This window comes from Trematomus bernacchii, unplaced genomic scaffold (genome assembly GCF_902827165.1).
Source record: "Trematomus bernacchii unplaced genomic scaffold, fTreBer1.1, whole genome shotgun sequence".
NCBI classification, from domain to species: domain Eukaryota; kingdom Metazoa; phylum Chordata; class Actinopteri; order Perciformes; family Nototheniidae; genus Trematomus; species Trematomus bernacchii.
In genome coordinates, this window is record NW_022987714.1 from 710,773 (window position 1) to 736,612 (window position 25,840).

The 25,840-nt window shown below is 42.2% G+C and overlaps 2 protein-coding genes across 2 annotated transcripts in view; one reads left to right on the plus strand and one right to left on the minus strand.

The window, feature by feature from the left end:
• Nucleotides 1-2,424: 2,424 nt before the first annotated feature.
• On the plus strand, nt 2,425-11,772 carry LOC117491375 (very long-chain acyl-CoA synthetase-like). The gene is made up of 10 exons (XM_034141319.1): nt 2,425-2,947; nt 4,436-4,645; nt 5,269-5,427; nt 5,505-5,629; nt 5,734-5,928; nt 6,624-6,714; nt 6,975-7,173; nt 8,906-9,003; nt 9,119-9,249; nt 10,266-11,772. Exons 1-10 carry the CDS (start codon nt 2,470-2,472, stop codon nt 10,440-10,442), a joined length of 1,863 nt encoding a protein of 620 aa, XP_033997210.1. The 5' UTR covers nt 2,425-2,469; the 3' UTR covers nt 10,443-11,772.
• A 1,347-nt stretch (nt 11,773-13,119) lies between these two features.
• The window catches only part of tjp1b (tight junction protein 1b), a 34,854-nt gene continuing 22,133 nt past the window's right edge, over nt 13,120-25,840 (minus strand). Inside the window, 18 exon segments of the mRNA XM_034141320.1 lie at nt 13,120-14,837; nt 15,923-16,066; nt 16,577-16,794; nt 16,971-17,433; nt 17,726-17,793; nt 17,795-17,863; nt 17,967-18,185; nt 19,125-19,216; nt 20,256-21,113; nt 22,179-22,358; nt 22,657-23,007; nt 23,111-23,211; nt 23,328-23,538; nt 23,624-23,706; nt 23,807-23,902; nt 23,988-24,172; nt 24,922-25,141; nt 25,233-25,341. Coding sequence (XP_033997211.1) covers nt 14,743-14,837; nt 15,923-16,066; nt 16,577-16,794; nt 16,971-17,433; nt 17,726-17,793; nt 17,795-17,863; nt 17,967-18,185; nt 19,125-19,216; nt 20,256-21,113; nt 22,179-22,358; nt 22,657-23,007; nt 23,111-23,211; nt 23,328-23,538; nt 23,624-23,706; nt 23,807-23,902; nt 23,988-24,172; nt 24,922-25,141; nt 25,233-25,341 — 3,762 coding nt within the window. The 3' untranslated portion in view covers nt 13,120-14,742.

The following is a 25,840-nucleotide window of genomic DNA, read 5'->3' on the forward strand; positions in this document are numbered from 1 at the left end:
TAGCCAAAACCAATAATTTGTCATTTTAGTCAAATTTATTTTACGAAGAAGATTATAGAAGATTATATCTTGTCCTTATTTGATGAAAAACACAGGTTGAAAATTGTGCATCACTAGGATCATAAACCCAACAGTTTAAATATCAAGGTTATAGTATAGGTTGCCATTAGCAGTTATTATGTTATTATGTTATTATGACTAGTATATGAATAGTTATTATGACTTCTGATATGAATATAATTCATGGATTTCAGTCTCTGCAGCTGGAACTTAATGTCCTTTTCTACAATTATTAGCAGAATAATAAAACTGCAGTAAACGGGTTTAACCTGGAGGTGTCGCATGTGTAAATCAGTGCAAAACAAAAACTTTCTCCTTGTTTATCATCTTATTCAATCCACTTTCACGGCGGTAGAGACTTGGATTGTGGGGGTTAATATTTGACAAATTATCATACCTTTTTAAAACACCACAGAAGACTATGCCTAATATGTTTGTAACAGCAATGCAGCAACAGGACCTTTTATAGCAGGTGCTAATGCATTTAGTCTCAACAGTATAATATGCAGTGGCGTTTTTATATGTACAAAAGTGGTGGGGCACAAAAAACTTAGATGTCTATATATAAGCTTCTGCAGTGACGTGCAGTGAGGTTCATGGCTGGTGAGGCACTGGCACTGACTCTTCAGGTTTACAAATATTATATTTTGACCTAAACCAAAATATAATATTATTTTCAAAAGCTTTTTTTGTCTGATGCTTCGATTAATTTTAAACAGACAGTTCAACAAAAGGATACCCAAAAAATGTAATTTGATCATTTAAATATTGAATTGTTCTCTCTAAGTAAGATCCCATTTTCAAAAAATTGCGGTCTTACCTTGACTTGAAGATGAAGTCCATTTGCCTATCCTTCTGGACAAAAAATTCTATAACTTTTTTGTAAAAGTCCTCCTTATCATCTTGTAGTTTCAAAAGTCTATCATAAATCTAATCGATAGATTTATGATTCGAAAATGATAAAAGTAGGGTAGACATGTGGATATTATCCGGCTGAACAAAACGTGCATTTATCTAACAGGTACGTTTCCCACAAATCTTATTTCAAGCTATTTTCTAAAATCCTATAGAGAAACCTCATTGCTTTTTTGCAGCTTACTTCCTGGTTTTAGGACGCGTCACTGCAGCTCTCGTCTCCTCTTATTATACATCCATGCTCTTCACACACCACACTTTTCGCGGCACACGTACTTACAGCCAATCAGCTCTGAATGATGTGAGATGACGTATGGTGGGGATGGCAGCTCTGTGCCCCTATGGTGTTTTTTTTTTTGCCACACACATTACATTGAAAAATACTCTGAGCATGCGCAGTGTAGTTTTTACAGTCACCGTTCACTTTGACAGTGAAAGGGTGGGGCATGATCAGGTTTTGTCCCACATGGCTCAAAACGGCACTGTAGACACTAATTAGAAGAACACAGACTAAAACAGCAATGCACAGACGAATCAGATGATTAAACATGACCTTAAAATATATTTTATATATTTTTTTATTTCTTTTTTTGCATCTCTTTCCATTTTTTGTAATCATTATGTGTAATACTTTCTGCTGACACTAGGTGGGGCTGTGCCCCACCTGCCCCTAATGACCAGTCGCCACTGATAATATGTATATTATAGCTTACTAGTTACTACAGAAAGAGAATGAAAATGCAAAGTTTATTCCAAAAACAGACACCACAATCTAAACCATAGTCAGCTGTGGATTTAATAAAAATTGTTGCTTTGTGCACAAACGCTTGTTATACGTAACATAAACATGCAAAAAGTATATTTAACTATATACATCCTGCTCGCTGCAGCCCGAGGTACCCAGCACGTGTAAGAACTTCAGAAATATGCGTTGGTCTCGCGACACTTTAACAAACAGTATCGATGCAGCTCGTGGGATAAACAGTTTCTGAGGCAGCTGTTTTGTAGTTTGTTGTCAGCAACGTAAGGCTATTCCCCACAGACTCACATAAACAGAAATGTGTTAGTAGTTATCTCAGCATTAACTGAATTATTTGATAAAAACCGTAGCCTTACTACAGGCTGATATTAGGAGTCGCTAAACATATCGTAGTAGCAACCTGCATATAGATAGACTTTAAGGGAACATCGTTGTCCACAATAATAAACCTTCTCCAGCCCCTGTGTTTGTGCAGCATAGCTGGAGAATAATCTAACACGATAATAGCAATGAATTTGGATATAAATGAAAGTGAAATCAGTTCACGGTGGCTGAGAAAAACACCCGGTCTGGCAACTAGAAAACACTCCGGAATGAAGGAGGGGTCAGCGGGCCAGAGTTGAGCACCGCCCCGGGTTGAGTGGGTGAACCTTGTCACAAATTTCACATGAATAAAACATTCATTTCTCTGCCTCTCCGTGACACATGCCTCCTGCGTCGTGGTCTCTGCAAAAATGTACATTTGGTTCACCGTTTTAGCCGGACTGGCTCTTCTGTCCCTCTCCTTCATCAGGACACTTTTGCCGTACTTAGGCGATGACTGCGCGTACATCCTGAGGAGCATTAAACTCGGCATCAGGCTCACCAAGTACAAGAAAGGCAAAGAGTTTTACAGCGTCTTGGACTGCTTTTTGGATGCAGTGAAGAGCCATCCGAATAAGATCTTTGTGCACTTTGAAGGGCGGGAGTATACGTATGGAGAGGTGGATAAACAGAGCAACAAGGTGGCCCGGGCTCTGCAGACTGAAGCCCGGCTGAAGGAGGGGGATGCGGTCGCCTTGTTTCTGGCCAACGAGCCCAGTTTCATTTGGACTTGGCTCGGTTTGGCCAAGCTGGGCTGTCCGGCTGCTTTGCTCAACGTTAACATCAGATCAAAGTCTCTGCTGCACTGTTTCTCCTGCTGCGGGGCAAAAGTGATCATTGCTTCTGAAGGTGAGTTGCAGAAAGATGGTAAAAAAGTGTCAGGGGGGCGCATAAAATGAGAGTGGGGGTCTTCGGGTTTTCCAGTTAATCTGTAAGCGTGCACAGTAGTGCAAAGTACAGAGGCCAACAATGAGGTACAAGTTCTTTCAGTGTTTACATTTTGTGCAACTTCCAGTGTTGCCTTTACTTAAATACTGTACTCCAATCACAGTTTGGAGATGATTTAACTAAGTACAGTACTTTGATTGTATGCTAATTCATTATACTACATGTTTAGTACCAAAGTAGTACCATATGATAATATAGTAACATATTCTTTTTATTTATCGAATTACTGGAAAATGCTATGGGATATTCAGATTTGTGGATCTAAGATTTTGGCCATATTTCCCAGCCCTACTTCATTACTGTATTTCCCTCTAACAGGGAATTTTCCCCTTGCAGGAAAGGATTTTTTTTAGCCATGCAATTTACATACATTTGACAAGATAATAAGATGATCTTATCAACATAGTGACCTTTAAGTTTTCTTCAGGTACACAACAGACAGCAGACTGCAAAGGTAGCTCCTTTGTTTTGAATTGAGCCCGAGAAACCAACCATTCCTACTTTGGGTTGTAACTTTATTAGAGAATGAAAAATAACATGAGTTGTGAGATTTTTAAGTAATATCCTATGATTATTAATAATTTACACACACTATGTACTGTATGCTTGTCCTTCCTGAACCTTTAACACACACACACACACACACACACACACACACTCAACTTTCTTAACATTACAAACTGGGCCCGCTGTTCTGTAGCGCTATTACGCCCTGTCATTTAATTATTGGGATTACTCACCGTTTTAGAACATTGTAAAACTTGTTTGCTACTGTGCTGCTACTTAAACCTAATTAACAGATCTGAGTTGATCTTCCTCTGCTGGATTACAACCCAAAGACACTTTGATTTTAATATTCTCATCAACAATAAGGCTACATATTGCAATTGTAGGTTTGTAGAGGTTCTAATCAGCCTTTATGAAGACCTTGTCCTACAGATTACAGGCTGTTAATGATCAGTTTGTTTTAGTCTGCACTAACGGTGAGACGTTAAAACAAATGAACAGGATAGAACCTGAAAGATGTGTTAACTGTTATTATATGAAAGGCCACATTTGATAATAATGAGTTATATCACCCAGTCCTAATCTCCAACAGTAGTTTAATCACTTTCCCCCCCCACATGGTTTCAGTTACTTCACTGTACATTCAGTCCTGGATGCTGGGTTCATTCGAGGCACTCTGAGAACTTGTTTCTCCGCTCTCCCACCTTGGAGCTAGAGTTCCCCCCCAGGAGAAATACACACATTTAGGCTGAATATCCTGCACCATGTGCTCATGTCCCAGTGGGATGTGAGGTAACCCGATCCAAGCTTACATGAGCTGCATTGCGCAACACAGCGCTCTGACATTGTTGTGCAGAACTTGAATGCCTCTCTGTGTTTCAGAGCTGCAGGGCGCTGTGGAGGAGGTTCTACCGACGCTGACGGAGCAAGGCATCAGTGTGTTCCTCCTGTCAGAGGCCTGCAGCACCCCGGGAATCAACTCTTTGTCTGACAAGATCTCCCATGCCTCGGATCAGCCAATGTCCCGGGACCTCCGGGCCAACGTCACCATCAGGAGCACTGCTCTGTACATCTACACATCGGGCACCACAGGTACACCAGGAACTCCTCTGAAACACCTGTAGCTAAAACTGATGCACTTTTATATCCTGCAAGTAATCCTGAAGATTCCCGATAATGCTTTTGGGGGGTTTTCCTTTTCCTGAGGGTTCCCTTCAGAGAGAGTTTCCCTTTGACACACTCCCCCCCCCCCCCCCTGCCTGAATTCCTCCAATGGACTCCTTTGTTTACTTCCGTGACATATTGTCAACAAGAGCCCTATCTGCTCTGATTGGTTAGCCGGCCGTATCTGTTGTTATAAGAGATGTGTCAGAAATGTCTGGCCCCTTAGCTTATCACTTACAATGTGTTGGAGCGCTAGCCAATATAATTGAGAGTGTGCCATAGTGATGTCACTATGTTACGGTATTTAAAAAAGGAGTCCAATGGAGGCATTTCAGGCAGGGTGGGGAGTGTCACGAAGAGAAACTCCCTCTCGGGGGATTTCAGCTTCTGCAGACCAATTACACGCACAAAAAACCGATATAACACACTACAGGAAAGGAAAAACCCAAAAAAGCAAATTAGAGTGCGATGTTCCTTTTTAAAATGTATTGTACTAGCTGTGCCTGTTTTATGTAAGAACCAGAGATGACTGTATTCTTTGACTTCTGAAGGTTTGCCTAAAGCAGCCGTTGTCACCCATGAGAGGGTTTGGGCCGCCTCCTTCATCCAGGCAGTGAGTGGCATCACATCAGAGGACATCTTCTACATCAACCTGCCGCTCTACCACAGCGCAGGCTTCCTCATCGGGATGGTGGGAGCCATCGAGAGAGGTAATATAATCCTCCTAAAACTGAAAAGCACTCACCATTTAAGAAGCCGATGTATACTTGTATTTATGTATTTGCAGGTATAACTATTGTTCTGAAGAGGAAGTTCTCTGCCTCTCAGTTCTGGGGCGACTGCAGGAAGTACAATGTGACCGTGATGCAGTACATCGGGGAAACAATGCGCTACCTCTGCAACACACCCAGGGTAAAAGTGACCTCAAACGGCTGGTTCAATTGTTAAAGTATCAATTTGATGGAAATTATGAAGTTTTTTATGTCCCTATTTGACTCAAATCTTACTTTTTGCAGAAAGACAATGAGAGGAACCACGGAGTGAAGGTCGCCATCGGTAACGGAGCCCGCACTGATATTTGGACGGAGTTTCTGGATCGCTTCGGGGAGATTAAAGTCAGAGAGTTGTACGCTGCTACCGAGGGAAACATCGGCTTCATCAACTACACGTCCAAGATCGGAGCCGTGGGGCGGGTCAATTTCGTCCACAGGGTACGTAGAGGAATATGTTTGCAGCAATGTTTTAGTAAAGACTGAAACATCTTAATAACTATGAGATTATTTGTCATGAAAACTTGTGCAGACATTCTTGCTTTCCAACGGATTAATCCTAATAAGACTGCTTATTTATCCCCTGTTTTTTCCTTAATCGCGAGCACCATTTCCTGAACTCAAATAGTTGGTTTGAAGTGTTCTTTGGATAAGGATAAGCCTACATGTAGACACTGAAAATCACAAGAAAGCTCCAGGGGTATATTTTTTTTATATGGCATTAGTCATGTTAGACCTATAAACATCGTTTATACTAGTAACTGTTGAAAAGAGAGTGCCTTGGGCTTTTTTGTGATTTGCAGGATATGTTTTATGTTGGTCATTCTTTAACTTTTTCCATTGTGCCACCATCAGTTTGGTATACATTTTCAGATTCCAAATAACCTCAATATTAATGTTGGTACCATCAGCCGAAAGCACTTTGTTATTAGTTCTACCTAGCAAATGTTAGCATGCTATCACGCTAAACTAAGATGTTGAACATGATTAACATTATACCTCCTTAGTATCAGCATGTTAGCATTTAGCTGAAATCCCCACTGTGTCTAAGTACATCATCACAGAGATGCTAGCGTGGCTGTTAAAGTTGTCAGACACAATACGACTCTTACTGAATAACTTTTTCTCTCGTCTAGTTTTTCTTCCCGTACACTTTGATCAAGTTTGACACTGAGAAGGAGGAACCTGTGAGGAACTCTGAGGGTCTGTGTATCGAGGCAATCGCAGGTGAGACACATTCACAGTTGGAAAAACGTATCTATTTTCTTATTGCACTTTCTTTGACATAAGACCAGCAGTTCCTCATCGTTGACTTAAAACCACAAACTATTTCCCAATTAGTCGAATAAAATCAAGCAAATTTACAACAATATATATTTATTGTTTTTCTTTTGATTAAGCAAAAAGTAGCTCAATAGTAGGTCAATAGCGTGACCTCGAGTCTCAGGGAAACTGTGATTGACATTTTGAATGCATCTTGTTGTCAGGTGAGACGGGGCTCATGGTGGGGAGGATCACTCAGAGGTCTCCCTTCGTTGGATACGCTGGCAACCATCAGCAGACCGAGAAGAAGAGGCTGCGTGACGTGAGGAAAAAAGGCGACCTGTACTTCAACACCGGAGATTTACTCCGGTTTGATGAGATGAACTTTGTGTACTTTATGGATCGAGTGGGTGACACTTTCAGGCAAGTAGCAACTCACTTTGTGTTGATGTGTTAGTTTTTTGTCTCTGAATAGTATGTTTTATTTTAAGTGTTTCAGCATGGATACATCAGATCTAAACAGCTCTGTGTGGAGATACCCTTCATTTTTTGGGATGATGCCTCGAAGCTGCATACAATTTAAAGAGTCAATTAATTTTCTTTCTTCACATTTATGCCGCATTTCCACTACACGGTCGGCCTCGGCCACACTCGGTACGGCTTGGCCGCGTTGGGCCTTAACAGGGCCGACTCACTTCATGCTGCGCTTCCATTACAGTTTAGGAACTGGGGTAGTTACTATAGTAACGCAGTGTAGGCGGAGCCGTGACGTCATCTTCAATGAGAACTCCAGAAAACACAACACAGCCGTTAGCTGTTAGCACTCAGAGCTCACAGCTCCTTATATATGTTCAGAAACTCGACAAAAGTTAAACAAGTACAAACCACAGACTGCCTGTGTCATGGTGAATACAGTCGCTGCTTTATTTATGTCTGTATAGGCTGTTGTTGTGAGTGTGGACGGTCGGGGCATATACTGCGTTAGCTTAGCCAATCTCCATCTAGAAAAACACAAATTTTAAAAGGTTTTTCGCCTGCCGTCTGTCTGCAGACTTGACAAAGCATTAATTCATGGTTTTTACTAACCGGTATCAGTATGTTGTTACTTCGGCATCATTTTGAAACGTGTATTACAATTAAATCACGGTCAAATATGTCCATCTTGTTGTAGTTGGAGCCCTCTTGCCAGCGCTCCTCTCTCTAGTTTAGCATACTCAGCCCGACTCAGCCCTGTTTGTTGGCCCCGATAGAACCACAATTTTGTCGGGCCAGAAAAGAGGTGAAAAAGTGGCGCCGGGCCGGGCCGTAACTAGGCCTAGTGGAAGCGCAACCAAAAACGGGTACGGCACGACACGGCACGCTTAAAGCGAGCTCCGGGCTGTAGTGGAACTGCGGCATTATAATACTGGCTGAATTGGAGGGTTGCAGTTAAATCATTTCTACCTTTGGACTGCCCCTAGCAACTGTTTGCTCCCAGCTCCTGCAGTCAATGTGTTGATGTATCCCAGGGCTAGATACTTAACCCCGTGTTTCTCCCGATGGCATCGCCAACGGTGTGTGAATGTGTGTGAATGTGTGTGAATGTTAGCTTCCTTGAGCAAGTGGCACATTGCTCTGTGAGAATGAGGTGTTAATGGGTGAATGATGACTTTTAAATGTAAAGCGCTTTGAGGGGTCGTAAAGACTGGACATAGTGCAATCTACCATTTACCCCCCATTTATACATCATAAGCTTTATTTCCATTAATTTCCACACAAATCCAGATACTGCATCTTCTTAGTTTTAAGGCATTTGTACCAGCCTAAAAAGGAACTTATGTTGGGGGTCAAAAGTCACTTTCTCGTGAACGAAATATCTTGGGAACACCTGGACGGAATTTCCTCAAATTTGGCACAAACATCCACCCGGACTCTAATGATAAAGAAGGATTAGGGGGTCAAAGGTCACTGTGACCTCACAAAACACATTATTGGCAATTACTCAATAATTGATATGCCAAGTTTGACAATTTGATGCAACTGTAAACTGCAGCTTGAGTTGTGAGTCAGCAATTCCAGTTTCTTAAAGTCTGGTGCTAGCCAGGTCAAGTAATTTGGGATAACATGTTGCACAAGTGTCTCTTATTTTAATTCATGATGGTTGATGTTGTTGCAGATGGAAGGGAGAAAACGTTGCCACATCAGAGGTTGCAGATATTCTCACATTGGCTAACAGCATTTTGGAGGCAAATGTCTACGGTGTTAAAGTTGAAGGTAAAAACGCTTAACGAAACCACATTTTACAGATTGTAGTGTAGACGACAAGGTTAAATGCAGTATTCCCCTTGTTGCTTTTTCATATTATTTTTTTAATAAATTGTGTGTTAAGGTCACGAGGGGCGGATCGGCATGGCAGCTGTCACTCTGAAAGAAGGAGAAGACTTTGATTGTTCGCACGCCTACAAGCAGGTCGTCAACTACCTCCCCGCGTACGCAAGACCTCGATTCATCAGGATTCAGGTAAATAAATATATGTATATGCTTTTCTGACTTTTCCCATGCACCTTCTGTCTTGTGAGGTCAAACATGATCCAACCTGGTTTTGATTTGACCTCTTTTGTTTGTTTCTGAACCTCTCTGTTCAGATCAGCTCGCCCTTTTAAACTCGGATATCTGGTTTAGCAAGATTTAAAGGCTTTTACAATCAATAGTATTTGGCATCGCCTCTTATCCAGCAAACAAGCTCTACTTGTTGGAGGTTGTTGTGGCTGTACTCTGTAAGGAGAACTACAGACACTACTCAGGTCTGAAAGAATGCCCTCAACTCCTCTGCATTCTTTGGTAGAAATAAAATCCTTTTTATTCACAGATATTTCTCCCAAAAGGGGCTGGAACTGATCATCAGTCAAAAATATAAAACAGTATAAGACAAGGCTCTTAGTAGTGAAGTTAGATATAAAACAGTTTTCAAGTATGTTGTTGACCTTGGAAATAATACTTTAAAAATAACAATAATATTAATCGAAAAGTATTATGTCTACATCAATGAAATTATACGTAATCATCGGGTTAGTGCATTATATTATGCAGCAATATATGTAGCTTTTTGTATGAAAGCCATTTCAAACATCACTGTTATTTACTTACTATTTAAACAATTTTTTATTTAAGAAACTCTGACTTCATTGTTACACCACATCTGATACCTAACCTACACCCATGTTGCAACTGAGAGTCAGGATGTCTGATGTTACCGATAACAGATCTGCTATCAGTGCTCTTGTTTTCCCAAATTTAAAATGTGTACACTTCACTGCGAGGAACTAGCTGGATGTTATAGCTTAACATGAGACTTCTGTGGTGTTACAAATAGAGTCAGCTGCCTGCATGTGTGAGGTGTGAAATGTGGATCTGTGACCCCTGGCTGTTACCCGATACGCTCATTATGCGTCCCTCGAGTGTCGTTCATCGTTTCGTTGTTTGCTTTCAAATATAAGAGAAAACTATTTTTAAAGATCCCCCTATGTGTCTTGCAGCCCTGCCTGGAGATGACGGGGACGTTCAAGATGAAGAAAGTGAAGTTGGTGGAGGAGGGATTCGACCCGGCTCACATCGAAGATCCTCTGTACTTTTTAGATCCGGAGAAGAAGTCGTACGTTCCCCTGACGGAGGAAATCTACAGAGCGATCGGTGCAAGGGAAATCAAACTATAACCTCGTCAGTCACTGTTGAATAAGACGATTGTTTACAAAGGTGCAACATTTCATTCATGGAGCTTGTTTTTAACAATGAACTAATCTCAGGAACGGACGGACTATGAAGCGTTACGTCATGTTTCAATAACCTAATTTTACTAACATATTTTTTAATTCTTCAAGTTGACCTCAGCTCTAAATCTCAAGAATATGAAAGTCATTTACACTAACTTTTGGTCTCTTTTTTATTTAAATACCCCTTTTAGATCAAATATGTCTACCTCCCGAATATAGAAAATTGTGCAAATCATCATTAAATCCTTCTGTTGACCCGGAAAGATCTTTAAGCTGTTTTAAATTAAACATGTGAACGTTTTTTTTCTTACTTCCCCTCACAAGGTAAACTTCCTTTTCAGCAGTTTCTTACCCAAGCTGTACGATGTGAAAAACAAATGCTGCCCATATCTTTTCTGCGGTTTGTTATATATTTTGTCCGGTGAGACATTCATCCACAGTCATATGAGAGCTGGATTGTAAAGAAATTGCAATCCCTGGACCAACTCTTCCCATACATCCTGTACCACAAAGCGTACGAAACAGGCGAAAACATGGAGTACTTCAGATACATGTTTACTTGAATATATTATATATTATAAGCAATCCTACACTTGGACACTCAGGCCAAAAGGAGCGACTCAATGTAGGCTTGCAAGCAGGGGCGGACTGGGACTAAAAATCAGCCCGGGAAACTCGAACGGCCGACCGGCCCAACTCGGTACCGCTAGTCAATTGTCAACGGGGTGGGGGGGAATATGACTTTCCATATTTAACGCATCCACTCCCGACTTTGAGAGAGCAGAGGAGCGTCGACCGTTAAGAGTCTCTCTCATCACCTCCACAGCGTAAGACTGTTTCTGTCACTGTCGAAGAACCACAACTAAACCTCATTGGTAGAAAATGTGAATATCCAGGGTTTTCACAATTCTACAAGTATAGATATGGCAGGTTAGGGCCCTAAAGATTATAATAGTGCATGTGGTAATTACCTGAAAATCAGCCTTAACAAATGTGTGTGAAATGATTATATTCTTGTACATTTTATAAATTAAACTGATTGACCCCCAAATAAAAAAAAGTGTAAAATTGTTATTTCAAGTACTTGTATAGATATGTTAAATATTTGATGGGGTCAAAGATAATAGGAGGAATAAGAGATTTTATGTTGAGTTGACACGGCTTTAGTGCATGTCCACAGTGTGTGTGAATTTGGTCCATAATGTTGACAGTATGTGAGGTACAGCTATGTCTTACAAGCTACTTTTAATAATTAAACTCTGGTTGTCTTTTTCCCCTGACCCTTTTTTAATGATTGTTTAGATAAAGTAGCTCTTGAAATTATCTTTTCAATACCAACTAAGCAACGTTGTTTATCAGTGAACCTTTGCACTGATCTTCTGTTCACTCTTTTATCAGCTTGTGAGCATGAACATCGCACACTGTCAGACTTCAGTTTATGATGTATTGTAAGAGGGAGTGTTTTGGTCTTAGTTTATTATTCTGCCTCTAAATCCTCTGTTAATCTAGAAGCCTTTGTAACACAGTTATGATGTCAAAAGTCAATCGGGGTGATTGACTTTTAACATCATTTGATACTCAGACATTGTCACAAGCTTAGTCACGTGATCAACATGTTGAAATATTTGGACATAATTTCTTTTATCTGAAGTTGAACTTTACTCCCCCCCCATTACTCAGTAAATACAAATTGAAGCCAATTTGTCAACTGCAGCCCTGTGATGTGAAAACCTGAAATGACTTTTCACCGAATTAGGAGACATCTTGTAACTAGTTATTTTTTCATATTCTTAGAATTGGAGGTAGATGTCATTTTAACTTCCTTTTTTGTTGAAACACCATAACTGGTGAATCCTTTAAGCCAGCTTTATACATTTAGTTGCCAGTGTACCTAGCTAATGCAGTCTAATACACCTGCAATAAATCCCACCTTCAGGAAAGTTATAATGCTTTAACTGTAGGGTCATTTTGGAGGCTGGAGTCTGTGATGCTGTTGGATTGTATTGTGTGATGTTTCTGTTATTTTGTCCTCCCTTTTTACATGCCTGGTGGAAGGTTAACAAATACCTCTCAGTATAACACTGAGAGTTCAACAGCAGCCTAAACTTCTCTGAAACAAAAACACTTTCATGAAGGTAACATTTACTGTAAGACTGTTATAGAAGAGTGCATTAGCTTTAGCTAGCAACTGAGAGGATGTTCTCAAAACACGTCTGGAGGGGTATTTCTTTAGAAAAAGGGACTTATTTCTGGCACAAAACAGCCAGTGAATCAGAAATAACGCCAGAAAATTCATTGGAACATCAGTACTGTTGTGGTTAGCAAAGCAATGGGATGCATTCCACTCTCTCTGTTATTCGTTAAATAAAGATTGTCAGCACTAGATTAATATTAGTGTAAGCAGAATCATACACCTGACAACTCAGAGTGAACATGTGGAATAAATAGTGAAGCAGCTGAGGTCGGCAGAAAACGAGAATCAAGCGCTGCGTTCTGACAAAACAGACGCCAAGTTCAGAAACCACACAGGAACCCTTTGGGCCAGAAGACAGCGAGGGTGTGTCGTTATGTAAAACATCTGGAAGATTCCATCAACACAACACACTCATCCAAGCAGCAGTTACTTTAAAAATGAATTTATTTATTAATACAGTGGTATACTTAGAAATGTGTTGCAAAGGAAAACAAAAGAAGTTGAACCGAATAAAAATAAAAATAAATAAAAATAAATGTCAGCCACACGGGAAATAAACTAGTGTTGGGTTGAAGCAGTGTTATCATATCAAAAGAAAGTAGTACCGATGTGCCATAATAAATTGTCTATTAGTACAAAAATACATTTCAGGGCACACAATACAGCATCCAGTATCACAAATAAAGGGAGGGACCACTCTTCACAGCAGACCCCCTCAAGTACATCTTTTAAAATCATTTAAACCAAGCACTTCTCTATTTTGTAAATAAGAATAAAAAGTTTTCTGACTGTTTAAAAATGCCTTAAGTAGTGTGTGTATATGTTGGTAGAAAAGTCAGACTTATTACTGCTTATGTCAGTTCCAAGGCTCAGGGGTATAACCAGAATACAAACATAACCAATGTAACCGCTTTCTCTTTTTTTAAACAAACGTTTTCTCTTTTATACAAAATAACAAAGATGTACAAAAGTTCATTTACAGAGAACCAAGGCCATATACTAGCAATATGTACAGCCACAATTTAAACATCTTCTAGCCTTTTGTATTTCCTCAGACTTCATATGCATAGCAGTAAAAGAAAGCATACCTTTTCATCAGCCTCAATTATTCTCGTGTGCTAAATCCAAGTTCACCGTTTATGAGAAAATGCAGAGACAACTTTATCTTCCGTAGTGATCGCTATAACTGAAGGATCCGATGTTTTTAAAGTTTCACTGAAAAGTTAATATGCAGATAAGGCATCACTGCTTGCAGTGTACGATGGGATTTTCATGTGTTGAACTTAGTAGTAGCAGGCTTCTGGACCTGAGTCATAGCACATGCATAGATCTCTAGACAGCAGGAGTTTGTAAAATCAAGTCAGTATATTTATCTACGGTAAAACATTGCTACAAAACATCAGTTTAAACAGAGAGAGCCTCGTCAGAACCGACGGGCGTCTCAGACTAATACTTAACCTTCATTCTTCTTTATTATTATTTTTTTTCCTTCATGAGTCAGGCTCAGCATTTCTCAAGTCCTCAGAGATCCTTCACGAGTGAAACGCATGACCACATAACTCACAAACAAAAGTTTTGCATATACTAACTTTGCTGTTTGTGAGTGTTTCTTTTTTTTTTTTTTACAGTATGGAAAAAATCCCATTGCAATATTAAATGAGTTTCCAAAATTCTCCTTTCTCTTGCACTGCTCTGACCTTTTACAAAATTAGCTAAAAATGTCAAAACGAGAGTATTCAGTCTGTGGCACGGGTCATGCATTCCAACTTCAGTTCCTTTAAATAACTTGTTTTTAATCTTCATTTTTTGCAAGCCTTGAAAGCACCGGGGGAGAAAAACAAAGTAAAGAACAAGAGTACAGCGTTGGGGGTGCTGGACTCCTTCTTGTGTAGTGTTTTCTTTTTTTCTTAATTTTTGGGCACAGTAAACAACGTGAGAGTGTCAGGTTGGTACTTCATCGGGCCCCCCCCCCCCGTGGAGAGGGAGCACGGCAGGGGGAACTGCGCTCCTCTGTTTTCACATTCAGTAACAGGCCAGCTGTCGCCCTCTTCAGAAGTGGTCAATGAGCACTGACACACAGTTTGCACCCACCAGGTAGTTGGGGTCTCCGGGGAGAGATTTGTTCTGCCAGGTTTTGGGATCACCTGCAGGGAAACAGAGACATGATGTCAGCCGCTGGAGGAACTGCTTTACTCTTTCAATAACAGATAAAATACACAGAAGATGCTCGAAACACACATTTGAGGATGAGTGAATGCATACATTAATGCAGGAAATGAAATCCCTTTGCTCATCATGACTTCATGTAATCACTTGATGCTTAATGGACCATTTAATGAATGTTAACTCAGTTACTTCATGCATGTTTATATGCTTCCAAATGAGTTGGATTCAAGTTACAGAGTCTGGTTAGCTTTTGTAAAAGCACCAAACTACCAGTTCTCATAGAAATGTGTTTTTCTGGTGGTCAGACGTGAAATTCTACATGTAGTGTCATCTTTCATGAGGCGGACGGCTTCAGGCTTTTTTCTCCTTAAGTCCTTTCCTACAGTAACTTTAGTTCTGAGTCATCTGAGCAGCAGGTTTTGACAAGCAAGAAGAATGTATAGAGCGTTGTCTCTGCAAACATGTTTGAAGTTCTTTTAGTTTTATTTTAGTCAAAAAAATGTATAGGATTGCAAAGCTGAAACAGTGGAGAGAAATAATGAAAATAAATTATTGTTACTATTACATTATTATTGTCAAGATTGTTTTATCCATTCATAAGGAAAAGCTATTCTTAAAACCCAACACCATTTAACAGAATGTTGCTCCTCAAAATAATTGATTTGCATGTTTAAGAATAGTCATTAATTTCATCACCAGTTGTACTTCTGATGATTGTAGCAGAAATGGAGGATTTTGGACCGTATGTGATGCAATGTAGCTTGAGAGAGGTCAGTCGAAATTACTTTAAAATAGTTGAAACATTTTCTGTGACTGACTCAAATCTATTAATCCGCTTAATGTTTTTTCTATGCAGAAGCCCAAGGGTTAAATAAACAAGGCGCCTCATTTCACAAGCAAAAAAATAAGAAAACTCAAATCTCCAAACAGCACATGCATGAAGAAGAAGTGAGGGGAATATGGAAAACAAATGAGTGATTCAAATGAGTCGGTCACTGAAAAACTTTCGTCTATAATCACAAAAGCCAGCCCAAAGACCCCAGAAGGACAGAGGACAGCGTACCCGACGAGGAGTCGGAGGATTTTAGAGCAAAAGACCAACCATCAGGGGTCATAGACGCACAGTGAGGGAGGCGCAGCTCCACCGGCTTCAGGAACTTGAGTCCATGCGGGCCACACATCACCAGTGGACTTAGCAGCGTTTCTCCTGCAGGACACAACAAGATTTAAATTCCACAAACATGCAGGATTTAATCAGCACGCAGGATTATTTACGAGCCAATCAGGAGGCGACATGGAGACGGCTGCCAGGCCTTCTTGACTGAGAATGAACTGTTAACTGACCCGCCAGGTTAATTACATTATCATACTCCCCTGCTGCTTAATGGTAATTTTTAAAAGTCCTCTAAATATATCTCCTGGCAAGGATGTTATTTTATTTAAGAGCTTTTTTTAATTACATAACTACAGTCTTGCAGATAAATCAGCAATGTATTCAGTACCATCTCTTTAGGGCTTTTAGCTTCATACTACTTCTCATAAAGACAGAGTTCTATGTTTGTTTAATTATACAGCAGCATCGATGTAAAGTGTAAACATAATATATAATGTCGAAATTCATTAGAAAAAACATGCATGGAGCCAAATATACATTCAATTAAATGTAGTTTTTTCTCTGAGATGCAGTGACTGTTTCTAGGACGTAAGGAGGACTCACCTTTCTCCTTGTCGAGGGGGGGCAGGATGCTGTTGTCCCGGCACACCTTGAAGTAGATCTCCTGCTCCACGCTCTCGGGGATGGCCCCCTGGGGGATAATGATGCTGACGCCCGTCTCGATGGAGCTCAGGACCCCTCCGTTACAGTTGAAGATCCCCCGGGCGGTGGCCACCACGGTGTGTCCTTCATCCTCGTCGTCATCGTCCAGCGTGCTGGGGCTGAGGGACGGAGGCACACAAGTCAGCATCATCACTCATAAATGCGTAGGCAGAGAGTAATGCACAGCAGGGGACGAGAGGACGGACCCCCTGTGGACAAACACGTGTCTCTCTCTGTCTTTCAGCGGCTCAGTAGTCCCCCTGCTCATATTGGATGTGAAAGTGTACAGTCTCACCTTACAGGGATGGCCTTGGGGATGGCGTTGATGTTATTGTGCTGGTATTTGGGCCTGTTGTCCATGGTGCGGGTGAAGGTGTCCAGGCCGCTGTCGTGGTCCAGAGGCTGGGGGGACAGCTGGGGCTTCCCCCCGCTGTTGCCCACCATCCCGATGAGCTCCGTCTTCAGCTGGGTGTCGTTGGGCAGCAGGTTGTGGTTGAACTTGGGGCTCTCAAACTTGCGCTCAAAGGGCCGCGCCGTGCTGGTGTACGGCTTGGGGACGTAGCGGTTGTAGCTAGTCGGAGCGTGACCGCCCAGGGTCTTTGGCGGTGCTGTGTCAGTGCCGTTGACCGGGGGTTTGTCGGGGAGGCCCCTCGGGGGCAGGTAGCCCCCCGGTGCTGGCTCGTCCCTGCTGGGCGGCCGCAGCGCCGGTAGCTCAGGTTTAGGGATGGGGGAGGTCAACGGCTCCGGTATGGAGTTCACTGGATCAAGGAGGATACAGTCACTTAAATATAGTCTTTGTTAATCTATTATATCCTTGCACTGTAGAATTTCAATTTTAAGCTTTTCATTTAAGTTACAGTAAGCACAATAAAACTGTGTTGTTACATTTACAACATTGCATTATAATTTATCCTTTTTTCAATAAATAAAAAAAATAAATGTCTCAGTGTAGTGTCTTATCATTTAGCTTTGACCTAAGAATAAATGAAAGCTGTATAACTAATTGTGAAGAACATTTTATAGACAAAAAGAACAATTGTGTGAGCTTACCCTCGTTGGGGCTGAGCTTGGGCAGTGTGTTGGGCGGGATGGCGGACGCGGGGGGGGCCGTACTGTGATGACGGGCTGATTATGGGCAGGGGTTCATATCTTTTCTCCACTGGACTTACTTTCTCTGCAGACTCAACTCTGCAACAGGCAGACACAAAGAAGACGGTTAACCAAACATTAAAAGGTGTGCAGCGGGTGTGTCTCCAGGACTCTTCAGTGCTGGCAGGAGGCGCGGCTCTACCTGTTGTATGGGTAGGACAGCTGAGCTGGTTTGGGAAGGTCGTGGAAGCGGTTGATGCCAGGGCTGGGTTGGCCCATGGCCTTGCTGTCGAAGCTACGGCGGTCAAAGTATGACAACTGCTTCCTGTAGTACTCCTCATCCTCATCTGGGTCATAGTGGTTGGAACGCATCATGTCATCCAGGGGTTTATTAGTGTGGGGCTTCTGTGGCTCAGGGGCTCTGAAGAGGGAGAGAGACAAGTCAAACAGCTGCAGAGACTCAAACAACAGGGACGGACAGCGGGGTCTGGCCTAAAGCCCGCTAGACAATGTTTCGGTGGAATATATCCTGATTGTCATTTCAGCCTAAATGTTGGTAACAATTTATGAAATATGTCTGAAAACCATCTGGACATCGCAGACAGAGTGAGGAGCTCAGGTCTGTAACAAGACTGGTGTCGAGCTTCTCACAGCAGGGAGCAATGAGGTTCACAATGATCCTGCTAACATGCAGAACTGGTCATCTTGGTAGAAACTGCTGTCAGTTAGCCTATTTTTCTTCTCCTCAACGGTAAAAAGTCTTGAGGAAAAGATACCGTGGTGCTAAGAAAATCCATTGAATTTATTTAAGACAATTAAATATTAGTACAGTAAAAACTCAACGCTGTATGATTCAAGAAATTCTTCCTATAAAATACAGAATCACACCTAAATTAATCCACAATGCTCAATCATGAAATGGTACTACTAAAAAGTGACAGCAGATGTTATTGACTGCCGGATGGTGTGTAGTTTTAAATGCTGCAAGGAATTGTGTGTTGGTTTTATCTCCTTTTCTTTGGTAAAGTGTGGTCCAGTGTATTCTATGCTAAAAGTGATAAGAAAGTAGACATTGAAGGACATTTCCTTAGCATTCAGAGAATTTGACCAGCTCTTATCATGGCTGCCACTTAGTTACTTTCGGGTCATTTCACTCAGTTAAGATTTTCTGATCTCAAAGACTATTTGCCCACAGCACTGGCCTTTGCATGTGTTTTTTTGTCTTTGCACACCACACCAGAGTCTGGCCTGCTGCACAGCGCCTTGTGTCCACTAGGTGGAGCTCAAACAACGAGCCTTTGCAGGATCTGAAGTGTCCTTCAGCCTCCTCTGCAGCCGGGGGTGTTGTGAGGACTCTTACCTATAGGTGCTTTTCTCCTGCTCCAGGTTGCTGAGGGAGTTGGCTTTGAGGACTGGGCCAGGTGCACTCACAGGTTTAGGAACATCTGCAGGCTGGAAAGCAAAGGTCTCTTTAGTTCTTCTTGCATCTGATCCAGAGTTCTGTTCACATGAATGAATTGCATGCACACGGATATGTAGCACTGTGCCTGACATCTCACAGGCCAGACGATCAAAAAGCAGACGCTTTTCTCACAAAAACAAGCTTGCAGTTTCAAGTCTTGCATTTCTGCAGTTTTTTTGACTGATGCAGCTGCTGAAAAATAATGTGGCCTCTGTGGAGTTTTCTCGGTTTCGCGTGCTGCTTTTCAAATACTTGCTTATCCAAGAACACATTTTTAAACCTCTGTTACAGCTAATGAATGCTCCAATTTAACATTTAGCCTAACATGACCCACCTTGTACCAGGCACTACTGGTAAATATATATTGAGTATAAGTACGGTCCTTAGTTATAGTTTAACTAATAGTTTAACTAAGTATAGTATAGTAACTAGTTTTAGTTCAGGTCATAGCTTAGATTTGAGCTATCTTTTTTTATTTTCCTATGTCTTTATCTACCTCCTTGAGTACGACTTGCCTGTCTCTTACTACCCTATTTTTTTCCTTTAGCAATGTTTGTAACTGTAATGTTACCTTAGAGTTGTAAATAGAGTAGCAAGGGGGGGTAAACCTCTTGATCAGTCTATCAACAAAGAAGGATCTCAAACTGTTTTGATTATCAATTAATTACTTAAATAGTTTGTCATCCAACAAACGGCACAAACTGCTGTTTTCAGGCTCTAAAATATGCTTTTTTTTTAATATCATATTTACCTAGATATTTTTGGGTTTCGGACAAAACAAGACATTTCAAGACAACACCTTGGACTGCGATGGACATTTGTAACTATTTTCTGAGTTTTCGTAGACCAAACCACTTATCAATTAATCTAGAAAACAATTCAAGGATTCATTGCTACTGAAACATTATCATTAGTTGCAGTATTAGTGTAGAATGTAGAGTTATTACATGACTTGGTCTACCACCTAAATACATTCACACCAATAGAATAAATAGCATATGTGTGATTGATTGTGTGTGAGGATTTTACCCTGAGTGCTGATTCTAGTCCTTCTTTAGCGCGGTCCATGGACACAGACCGTTTATTCTCAAACATCTTCACTCTGTTCAGCACCGACTGCGGCTTCATGGCCGGGTCATCTTCCAGGTCTTCCCTCAGCGGAGGAGGGAGGGGTTTGGAGCCGGGAGTGGTCGCTGGCTCACCTGGGGAGGGCAGGGTCTCCGATATATGGGGGGGAAGTGGAGGTTCGGAGTTCATCATAGGGTCGTGCATCCCCTGCTTGAAGCCCCTGCTTGGAGGCCCGGGAGTGTAGGCGGGCCTCAGACCAGAGTCACTGTAATACTGCTTGGGGGGCTCCGGCGATCGGGGTGAGTTAATCGGGAAGCAGTGTGGTTCTGCATCGTAAGGAGAGCGGGCGTCATAGCCAGCAGGGGGAGGGGGTGGGGGCTCGTCGTAACGAATGGGCCCGGGTTTACTGTGGCGGCGTCTACCATCGTAGCCCACTGGTGGGGCCTCATCGTAGCGCGGCTGAGGGGGGCTGTAGTCCCGCCCTGGACAGTCGTCAAAGGGGGAGCGGGGGCTGTAGGCCATGGGTTGCTGGTGGCCCGGCTGGTACCCCCCCCCGGGCTGGGACGAGGTCTGCTGGTCGTAGGGGGGCCACTGCTCGTTGTAATGAGGCACACGGTTGTCGTAGTGCAGGTGAGAGTCAGAGTTGTGAGGCTTTGGTTCTGTGTAGCCGCCGCCGTCGTATCCGTAAGGCGGGTGGTCGTATTCACGGTATGGCTGTTTGTCCTGGTACGGCGGCTGGTGACTGTAGCTCAGAGACTGCTTCAGGCCATGGTTGATTCGCACGGGGTCCTCCATATTGTACAGATCTTTCTTGTACATCTGTGAAGAAACAACACTGAATTAACACACACACTACATCATCATCATGTCGAGGTTTCAGCAAATCACCATGATGGAGGACAGAAAGCACTCAGAGAACAATAGTTTCCCAACACCAGATTACAAATAATTTCAAGATGAATAGTTCAATATAAACTGAAACCTTGAAGAACTGAAGATGTGAAACAATAACCAAATCATTAGAAAATAAAATCCTCAAACCATTAAATTAAGCAAACATCAATTCAAAGTGCAATTACACAAGCAAACCCTTGTCCATTGTTCAAAAACTGTTCTGAATGCCTGTTTGACAAGATGCCTCTCAAGAATGATAATAATCCATGTGGACACGTCTTGGTTTTACACATTAACACATTTATAAATAGTAAACTAACAAGCAATTTGCACATTTCTGAGAGGCCTCATTTCAAACATATGATGTGTAGCCTGTAGACAGCAAATATAGTTACAGTACTTCCTATGGAAGAGTGTTGATTTGTTGGCATCATATCCGGACGAAACGACTCAACAGAAGACACAATGCAGTGTGCTGATGTAAGTTTGTTATTCCGTGGGGAGAATTGCTTGAGGGAAATCATTACCAAGAGTACTGTCTGCAGGTTAGCGTTCATCATGCAACCAACATTCAATTTGCATCTAATGCAACGTCAAACTACAACAGATGACACATCTACCATTACGATGCCAATGTAAGTGCTACTATCGTTTATCTACAGAAGAGAGTTAAAGCTGAAAGGAACCCAAAAACATTAGGAGCCATGCAAAGGAAGTAAGAGCAACAGTTAGGGCTGGCTGTGGATGTCTTCACCCGCGTCAGAGACTCAGATGCCCCAGTCCTTCTGGTCTCCCAGCCCACTGTGGTGCATGTGGACAAGTCTGTCGCACATCTTCTGGGAGCCAGAGGCACACAGTGGGCTCAGTGAGGCACACAGTGTGGGCGTGTCATGCAGAGAGCAAGTGGAAAGCATGTGCGAGAAGACAGGCAGTTAAAACAGCAGGCTGGGGCCCAGGCCCGGTCCGAGTGGCTGGTGAAACAGCGGGTACCTTTGTTTCTGGACCAGACTGGTGGGGTTCAATAAGCTCAGGGGCAGAGCTGGGGCTGCTAAGTGAGTCAGCCTGAGGAGCTGCGGCTGCAGCAGGCGGCTCCTCGAGGTGCAAACCCTCAATCTGTATAGACTGCTCAACAGCAGGGGGCGCTACCACCGTCTGAGCAGCCTCCTCTTGCTGTGAAGTATTGTTAAGAGACATTTATAACACAGCCTGCATACACAGTACCGCTCACCCCAACACAGACCTTTTTACTTACACTGAATCAGTTTTACACCAGCCAGAGAATGTGGTTAGATGATAACATACCAGTAGCTTCTAAAACAGGTACAAAAACTTAGCAAAGGACATTTAATCTTAACAAAGGTCAGGACACAACACTGAACACAAAGAGCGATTCCTCAGTGCTGCAGTACTTAAAGCCATTCATCCTTCTCTGAGGAGCACAGCCTGCAAAGCTAGAAATGAACTTTACCTGCTGTGGAGCGGCCATCTTGAAGCCAGCAGGGTCTATGCGGCTGGCTGGGTCGGGCTGCACAGGGTGCTGGTATCCAGGGTAACCAGGGGTGTCCTGAATCACGGGCGGGTCTTCTCGCACGGGCTCTGAAGAGCGGGTGATGGCGGGCTCCGTGGGCAGACCCACCTCGTCGTTCAGAGTCTCGTCCAGCTCCTGGTCCGTGTACGCCCCGCCCTCCGTGTCCGTGTCCTCGTAGTCTGAGGTGTGGCGGCTGTCGGTGCTGTACATGGAGTACTCACTGCCCGGGGCCGACAGGTAGGACAGGCGGTCGTCATGGATGTCTAAGTCGTCCTCTGTAGTGCCATCAGCCTGAGAAAAGCAAAGAAATGATCATCCCATGTGTGACTCAGTTACACTAAAAGAATGATAGAAATATTGCTCATTAAAATAAAATATAAAAAGGGTCTCTCACCTTGCCCTCTGACACCCACACCAGCTGGTTCTGCTGCTGCTGGGTCGTTTCTTTCAGAGCTCCGTACCAGCCATCGTTCATATTGTTCATGTTGATGGTGGCTAAAAGAGAATATTTTCAAATGAAACCACAGTCACTTCCTGAAGAATAAGATTTAAGAGCAAAAGAGACAGTTTGCATATTGAATGTTCTGTGTTTGAACTCTCTGCACACTCACTGGTGAACAGGTGGTGATTATTCTTCCTCAGTTTGAGGGCTCTCTCATAGAGCTTCCTGGCGCTCTTCCTGGACTCTGAACACAGTCTGGTCCTCATGTTCTTCACGCCCTGCTTAGTGTCAGGGTTAAGGAAGACTACAATCGGGTACCACTGAGCATAGTTCAGCCTGTCCACAGCATTCGGGGTGATGTCCAGGACAGCATGTTTGTCCTTCATGAGGAAAACAATAGGGATATATCAGTGACAAAAAAATCAAAGCTATGATGCATTTCATATGTAGAGGAGGCCTACTCACTCTGTCAATTATCTGCTTGATGGTGTGAAGACGAATGATTCCTGAACTGCGTTGGTCTGTTCCTGCATCTCTCGGTTCACTCTCTGAAAACAAGGTTGAAGAGATTTAAGAAAGTTACTCGAAGATGTAGTCAGTTGATGTTATACATATAATGTATGTGCAGTATAATGCATGCAAACATACTGGCAAGCTCAAAAAGATCGGGCTCTTCTCTCGCGACTTTTTCTCGGGCAACATCAGCGATCGGGCCAAATATCACCACAGGTCTCAGGAAACCAGCTGCACAGAAATATTAAAATATGAACAGACTGAGCTATCATTTCAAGTTGACATATAGGCCATTGGACATTGATCAATTCCTCACCCTCTCTCAGAACGACCCTTTCATAAGCCGGGAACTTTGTTTGGACTGGCTGTGAGGAGAGGTCCTCCCGGCTCTTCCTCAGGTTCCTCTTGGAGCTGCGAAGACCACGAAACCTCCAGAAGTCGGCCCTGTCGCCCCCTGCTGTTTTAGGAAGAGTGTACTGCACACTGGACAGCTGCTCCGCTCTGTTGACAAACAGATGTATTATAACAAAAGCTAATGGATGTGTCATACAATTGCGATTAACCAAATACACTAGATGGCAATGATAATATTAACATGTTTATCATAAATAAGGTAAATTACTGACTGGTGTAGGGCTGTACTACTACGATTTTTTTTTAATGTTTTTAAAATATTTTTAGACTGCAGTCAAAAATTAGGGCTTTAAAGGATAAACTGTTTTTTTTTTTATATATATCTGTTGTAATTTATTGTCTTTTATTGTGATTGTAGTAATGTGTTTTTATTACATGTACAGCACTTTGGCTCGACCAAAAATCGCTTTTAAATGTGCTTTATAAATAAAACTTGATTTGATAAACGCCAACAAATATGTATTGCAGTAAATTAAATTAAGTCTAACACATCATATTCATTTTTTTTATATACTTGACTGACAATGCTGTTTTTCACACAAGGTGTTAACAATCCTACACAAACTCTACTGGAATCTAATTCTGCCCATTTGATAATATTTATAACACAAGTCTACCCTCTGCAACTGTACAGAAATAGCGGGCTTATAAAGAATAAACAGACGGAAAAAAGAAGAAGATAATGCTGCATTCAAATGTTGATTTATAATTCAATAACCACATAATGAATAAGTCTTTCAACTATTTGGTGCAGCCTACATGCACATCACTGTTTGAGATAATTGACAAACAATTCAAACTAAAGCTCATAAACACGTCTGTCTGGACGCCCCTACCTGTTTTTGTTGGGGATGATCCCCCTCTCCACCTCTTGGTGGTTCTTTCCGATGCGAATAGCAAGCCAGGAGCCCAGCTTCCCGTTGTAGAGGGTGTCCACCACACGAAACACCTCTCCCTTGTTGAAACTCAACCCATACGGAGATTCCTTCTCGTACTCAAAGTGCGTCCGGATGTAGAAGGAGTCACCGACATCTGACTCAACGATCCGTCTGTACACTGAACAGAATAAATCGAGTCAAAAACCTCTGGCCACTGTGACCAACAACCCAGTCATCTCTCGCCTCATCTCCTTACTCACTTCACTTACCATCTTTCTTCTTCTGGGCTAGAATAGTGACCTCTTCACCCTTAGGAAGGTCAAGGAGGAACAGCACCGCCTCCTCTCGGATTATGTTTGCAAAATCTACATTATTTACCTGGAATTGAGGAAAACAGAGGTTACTGCATTAAGCTTTCCTCAGAACAGTGTAGTACTATTAAGTGAAGAAGTAGTTTCATTGTTCAAAGCCTGCTTGACAGGAGGTGTGAATCTCTAAGTTGATAAAGGTTTACATAGCTCTTCCTGTTCTCAGTATTGCCTAGGTAACTGCAGGTTTTACTGCACTGCAAGAACTCAAACTATTCCTCTTTGTACTTGTAGAAAGGAGGAGGAGGTACAAACAGTAAGATATATGGCTTTAAGGAAATGGGACAAACACAGCTAGAGGAAACAGTTTTTTTTGTGTGTGCTCCCTCTGGGTCATTGCTAAGAGACCGGCCTGAAGGTACAGGCATTTTTAAGCACCCAGTGTTTTAAACCATGAATATAGGGTGTAGGAGAGGAACATAGAAATAGTTTTTGACATTTCAATCTCAATTTAACAACACCTTCATTCACAAACAACCACTTGATTTCAGGCGGTCAGGTCATACCCT

Coding starts and splice junctions, on each gene's coding strand:
- LOC117491375 (XM_034141319.1), top strand. CDS start 2,470: ATGTACATTTGGTTCACCGTTTTAGCCGGACTGGCTCTTCTGTCCCTC. Junction 5,630..5,733: donor ACCTCTGCAACACACCCAGG/GTAAAAGTGACC, acceptor TACTTTTTGCAG/AAAGACAATGAGAGGAACCA. Junction 9,250..10,265: donor CTCGATTCATCAGGATTCAG/GTAAATAAATAT, acceptor TGTGTCTTGCAG/CCCTGCCTGGAGATGACGGG.